This window comes from Megascapheus bottae, chromosome 12 (assembly GCF_031878675.1).
Source record: "Megascapheus bottae isolate mThoBot1 chromosome 12, mThoBot2.hap1, whole genome shotgun sequence".
Classification (NCBI taxonomy): Eukaryota; Metazoa; Chordata; class Mammalia; order Rodentia; family Geomyidae; genus Megascapheus; species Megascapheus bottae.
In genome coordinates, this window is record NC_143520.1 from 36,856,322 (window position 1) to 36,863,209 (window position 6,888).

A 6,888-nucleotide genomic window follows, 5' to 3' on the forward strand; every position below is an offset into this window, starting at 1 on the left:
AGTTGTAGAAAATGGGAATTCATTCATAAATGGCTGTCCAGATTCAAATTTATAAATGTAAATACAATTATATTTGCTTAAAATATTTTCTGAATGAGATGTATATGAGAAAAGTAAAGAGGTAACAATTGAGTAAATGTTATCTTTAGAAAAATATTTTTCAGAATCCTTTTTCTTGTTCCATAACCTATGGTTATTTATTCTTTAAAGTTGAGGGTATTTGATTAATTTGTTTATCTTGTCAGTCGTGGAGCATGAACACTGGGCCTGGGAAAAGCTCAAGCTTAGCTCTTTACCACTTGAGCCATAGCACCACTTCCGGTTTCCTGATGGCTATTTGGAGATAAGAGTCTCACACAGACTTTTATGCCCAGGCTCGCTTTGAACCTTGATCCTCAGATCTCATCCTCCTGAGGATCTAAGATTACAAATGTCAGCCACTTTTCCCAGGCAATATTTGTAAACATGTAAATTCATCAGTAATTTCAAATGCTCACGTTTTATTGCTAATAAGCATTACATTATAAACACAAGTGCATTGAATTGGATAATTCTACCCTTAAATATGTTCAATGGCATCAGATGATGATTTAGACAGCAGATTTTTATCACTAATTAATCTTGTTTTGATTAGAAAGTCATCTTTCTAATGTGATAAGCTTGAGTGTCAAGTTTGAAGTTTGATATGATTTTCTGCAAACTTAAAATAATAAAAACTTCAAGAAATGTGAATCTTCTAATAATAAAAGATCTTCATTTAGATGCACATATTTTGGCGAATGTCAATATCTGATTTGGAGAGCCTCATTCATTTTGCTCAGAGATGTTAGAGAAGATAAGTTTTCCTTAGGGGAAACTGAGTTAAACAGAAATGGATGGATATTGCTACAATAAAAAGTATGTCAGTAAGCCAGTCAAACTGAAATCTCTATGTATAGAACAGTAATGTGGTGTCAGTATTTCCTGTGCATGTTATAAATCCTAGTATGAATACAATGACCATAGATCAACAATAAAGATATACTTAATTATTTAACATATTTTGTATCAATAACACATGATTCAATGATATCACATGAGAAACTAAAATTCTCTGTTTGTACACAGGCCAGGTATATAGGGGGAGGTCCCAGTGCTTTCAAGCTTCCCCACACAGCACCGCCCATCTACCTAAATTCTGATTTGAAAGGACCACTAACTGCTGGGGTGAGAGAAGACATTCCTTATTTCATGCCCATTCCTGACCACGGTGACCTAGACCTAGACAAAAGGCATGCCCTTAGTTATTTTTTTACTTAACAAAAGATTTAAAAGCAGCATTAAAAATTGAAGGCAATGTATAAGATCTAAGAGATTACAAAGTAGTCTGTCATTTTTGAAAAGTTATTGAATGGGTCAGAAAGATTTTAAGCTTCTCAAGAGTGAAAATGAATTCGTGTTGGCATTAGTAAAGAACATATGGCTAGAAAGGTACAGTTAAATATTATAAATTTAAATTTTGTTTAATGAATTTCCTATTATGATATTTCAATGAATTAAGAATGAAGTTCAGAAAACATGCCTTCATATTGAGAAGTTAGAGAGAGTTGCATGAAGTCATTCTCATATTTTCAGAATAGGCAGCCAGTATTTTGTCCTGTAGCTCATTGTAGCATGGCTCACTTTTGGCAGACGAAGAATAAGGTATAAATGTCAGTATTCCCAGAGAGGACTGCGATCTTCCTTATCTTTCTCTTCCATCAACTACTTTTCATTCACATTACCATGTTTGTCTTCTTTGCATGATCTAAATATTGTTTAATATAATGCTTTTAAAAACAAATGGCAATGAAGTCAGAAACAAACAACATTTTCATGATATCATTTGAAAAATTCTTAAAATATAAACAATGAATAAGTTTCAACTTAAACCAGTCACATTTGTAATCCTTGATTGTTTTGTGTCTATGAAAGTTAATACGACTGTTTAAATCTCAAAGACCAAAACTATTCAAATGATAAAAACAAATAAGATGTATGGAAAACTATGTTTTTCTTTGAAACATAACCCCATTATATTTCTTTGAATCTATTTCTCTTTATTTTTAATGTCATAGAATTATAATCCCCAACTAATTAGATAATTTTTTAATTAAGGTATTTGCCTTAAAAGTAAGAGGTGACAATAGTGGACCTATGACCCCCAAAAATAAAAATTTCAATTACATTTTACAATAAAGCCTTGCTGAATAGAATTTCAGAAAGATATATTAAGTTTTTCATTTCATATCAGACCTTTTGTTTGTCACACACAATGTATGTTTGCATCTCATAATAAAATGAATTGAGTTAAAACTTATAAGTAGAATTTAAATTGAATTTCAATATGTATTATTAAATTCATTGAGTATATTACCATTATATTATCCATAAAAGATATAACTCCTAAAAATAAAAATATGGGCAAAAGTGAATAAAATTATTATTTTTATTTTCAGCCAACAAATTACTCCAACCCAGTATATGCCAAGTTGTATATGGATGGACAAAACTGTCGAAACTCCTTAGGAAGTGTTGATGAAAGGAAAGAATTGCTTCCAAAGAAAATAGAGATTGGTATAAGAGAGACAGTGGCATGATCGGTGATATCTTTTATATGCTGTACAAATGTATAAAATATAAGGATTACTTTTGTATGTTCCAACAGTCTTATACTTGTTTTGGCATCAGAATTCCCTGTTTACTTTATCCTTTTCCTGGCTAATAGTTTACTGAGTTTGGGGGGAGGGGTATTTTATTTTGTTGATGATGATTATTGATTGACCATTTGTATGGTATTTTTATGAAAAAGAACTGCACTACAGTACAATTTCCAACAATGCTGCTGATAGAACACACCTTTGGATTTGTTAAATTGATAAACAGTATATTCCTTTTTAGTGTGAAGAGGAGCAATCTATTTTTTAGGAACTTTTGGTTCTACTTAACTGACAGATCTTCACACTTTTTCATGATATGCTCTGAAATCTGTAATACAAGGTCATTTTACTTTTGTGTTTAAATGGACAAGGGAATGACTGAATGGACAATGTCTTCTTTTTACCCATGGATATTAGATTGAATCTCTGCTGAAAATACGCAGCTCTCACTAATTTAACTCAGAAATTAGTCTTAGATTGGTAAGGGATGAATAAAAACTTTGAAAAATATACAGATATATACAAATCAAAAATTTGCATGAATAAAGAGGACTATATTTTCTAAAATTTAGTAAATTCTATATGATGCACTAAACATATATACTTTATAAGAAATAACTCTATTTAGATGGTAGAACAAAACCAAAATATATTAAGATCACATTTGTTATTGGATAAGACCTTCAATTCTTCTCAAATCTGAGGTAAAAAAAAAAAAAAACAAAAAAAACAACCTAGAGAAAATCATGGCATTGGGTACTCATGTCCTATGTATTTTTTCCCAGTCATATGTAATTTGTGGAAGATTAGGTTTATTGCTTACCATATTGACCAGTAAAGGATATTGTACAAGTACATAGTCTATAACAGAAATTCAATTATAAGAGCATGTTTTCTGTGAAGTTAAAAGAAACAGGTGAAGTTGACACTTTGACAAATAGGAATTAGAAAATCATTTTAAAAATTATATTATGATTAATTCCCATTTTTGACCCTACCCAGAATCTATTCTAGAATATTTCAAGTAGAAAAATTCAAATGACATGCCCCTAATCAAAGGTGGAGATTATAAATGCTCTATCAGTTGTGCTGGTTCATGGGTTTCTTTTTATTTATACAAAACATATGGATGCCATTCAAACTTTTTTGTCAATTGTTTTGTTTTCAAAGTTTGATTGAAAAAAGTAAGGTTTATTTAAGTTGTATTAAAAAAGGATAGCATTTTTATACAAATATCTTTAAAGGCACAAAAAATTTATTCACAAGTTGTTGAGGGCTTTTTGTTCCTCTGATAGACATGACTGACTTTTAGCTGTCAAAATGTATTAACCTAACAGATGAAATATGTTTGTGGTTGCTCTTTATCCCTTTGTACAAGCATTAAAAAACCTGCTGTTTTATAAGGAGACTTTTTGTTGTACTCTGTGCATGCATACTACCTATTTCTAAACTTTGCCATACTGAGGCCTTTATAAAATATTGATTTATGTAATACTAGTGCAATTTTGCTTGCAATGTTATGCATATCATAAACTTTTCCAGGTTCTTGTTTAAGTACATTTTTTAAATTGAACAGTATTTTTCATTTTGGTTATAATAGTCATTTTGCCTATGTTTCTATAATGAAGTGTTAAATACTTTATAAAAATTGTTGACTGACTTATTTAAATGAAATTCTACATATTTAAGTTCTGTGTTGGGTAGTTTTTTAAAAAAAATGAGAAATCTATATTTATATAGCTTACACACTCCTAAATACAATTTAAAGGAACATGGTAGGGTTTTGTCTATACCTTTGAAACACAAATCCCAGAAAAATATTGGTTCACTGAATCGTTTTTCATAAGGTAACACAGAAAGCAGTTTCCTTTCTTTTGCAAATCAGAAACAATTTCCTTACCTTTCTTCCTCTCTGCTTTGTTGTTTTTGCTATGCTGAATATTATCATGAAAAGATACAGGTTACACATGTAGCATGGGATAACTTGTTTGAAATAACTCTAAGTTCTTTCCTTCTCTTTCTAGTCTCAAAAAAAAAAAAACAAAAAACAAAACTTCCCTAGTCAAACCTGAGAGTTGTTTAGCTACAGTTTAAAAATTATTTTGTAAGGGGATTTGTCATTAATATAGCTACTTGGAACTTCAGACTAGAGAGATCATACTAAATGTATCCGAACCTTGTTTACTCCCACAATCATTGAATTGTGTTCAATAAAGGGAGGGTTTTTTTTTGTTTTTGTTTTTGTTTTTGTTCTTTTGTCAGTTGTGGATCTTGAACTCTGGGCTGCGGTAGTGTCCCTGAACTCTTGTTCATCTCAAGGTTACCATCCTATCCCTTGAACCACAACACCACTTCCAGTTTTCTAGTAGTTGATTAGGGCTGAGTCTCAGGATCTTTTAGTGCCAAGGCTGGCTTTGAACCTCCGTACTCAGATCTCAGCCTCCTGAGGAGCTAGGATTACAGGTGTGAGCCATCGCACCTGGCTTTTTATTGATGTGTAGAGAGGATGCAGTATCATTTGTCAGGTAATGGGTACATTACTTCTCAAATATTAACACTCCTTCCCATGTCTTACTACCCCCACCATCTCCCAGTCAGCTTGTTTTTCCTCTTCCCTTTCCTATTTCAAATAAACAAATTAATTAATATACAATATGCCAGGTACTAAAGTCAAATACAGTAACAACATGAAATAAACCATGAGGGGGAAAATGAGAAAAGAAATAACTTCACATAGTACATTAAGAAAAACAATTACAAAGATAAACCTCATCTTTCCCCGTATCATGGATTTCATTTTGCTTAGCCTCATCCCATATGGCCATATGTACACAGTTTGTGAACTAATACAATCCTGTACTAGGAGAATCCTAGACGTGTAGTAATTACTACAAGTGAGGGAAACCATGGAGCCTGTTTCTTTGAGTCTGGCTTATTTCACTCACTTAATATGATTTCAACTGAATTAATAAAACTTAAATTTTCAAATCTACAGGTTGGTATGATCTTGTTACTGTTAACAATAATGTAAATAGCAAACCATGTTTGATAGACAGCCAGCTATAATGTGGGATCTAATATGCATGACTGCTATTACAAATGTCATTATGAACAGCATTTTCAAGAAAGGAACCGCTGGTAGAACATGTAAACTTGACTACATGAACCTAAGTTTCCCATTTTCTTTATTTGCACATTTGCATAGATGTTCAAGTTTTGTTAATTTAAGTTCTCATCTTACTTAATGCTATTTGTTTGCAGCAATTTCACAATCAGGCTTTAGAGGACACAAATTTATTTTCCACTATCAAACTTAAATATATTTTTTTTCTACAGCTAACTATTCCAGCTTCTAATTTCAAAATTCCATTTAAATGCTAGAATTCCAAAAATACAAATTTCCTTTATGGTGACAATTCTTTATAAATTCCACAAAACTTGCTTACTAAATGATACCTTCAAATATTGATGGAAAACGTTGTATTAAAAAATTAAAGCTTCCAAACCAGGTAATTTTATGCTTTCTTTTATACTTCTGACTTATAGGTATCCCTGCACTCACTCATCTATTTATGTGAAGTAACAGCTATGCTCAAAGTTGAAACAACACAATAAACCTGCAAGTTTTGACAAATTTTTCTGGGGATCAGTTACTTTTCATAAGCCTATATTGTAGCGTTGTATTCCGTCTGCCACATAGGAAAAGGAAATCTTGTCAACAAAAACATGACATTCCAAATTCAATCTTCATTCTTTACTGCAGATGATATAATGGTATTAATTGAAATTACATAAAATGTATTAATTAACTACCAGTGCAGTAAACAAAGAGCCTTATTTGTGTACTGGTTCTGGGGCTTGTCTTCAGAGCCTGGACACTCTTCCTGAGTTTTTTTTTTGCTCAAAGCTAGTACTGTAACCCTAAGCCACAGCTCCACTTCTGGCAGCAATGGGTAAATGAGCCACTTCTAAGAGGAAATATTTTATATACGAATTCATACACTTTAGTGTGTATTAAGCTAACTGGCACAAATGTGTTTGATTTTTATATCATGGGTGGTTATTTTGTTTTGAACTGAATCATATACTTATTGTCCATTACTTTTAATATGTACTTAACATCTTAAGTAGTTGCTAAAAGTAGTTGCCATTTAATGAAGCAGTTTATGAATACCATGACACCCCTTTCAAAATTCTCAACCACCTTTCC

At 31.6% G+C, this 6,888-nt stretch overlaps 1 protein-coding gene across 1 annotated transcript in view; it reads left to right on the top strand.

Moving 5' to 3' along the window:
• Lrp1b (LDL receptor related protein 1B) overlaps positions 1-4,326 on the top strand; it is a 1,652,823-nt gene extending 1,648,497 nt beyond the window's left edge. Inside the window, exons 91-92 of the mRNA XM_090342868.1 lie at positions 1,108-1,206; positions 2,478-4,326. Coding sequence (XP_090198994.1) covers positions 1,108-1,206; positions 2,478-2,618 — 240 coding nt within the window. The 3' untranslated portion in view covers positions 2,619-4,326. The remainder of the gene's footprint in view (positions 1-1,107; positions 1,207-2,477) is intronic.
• Positions 4,327-6,888: the final 2,562 nt, after the last annotated feature.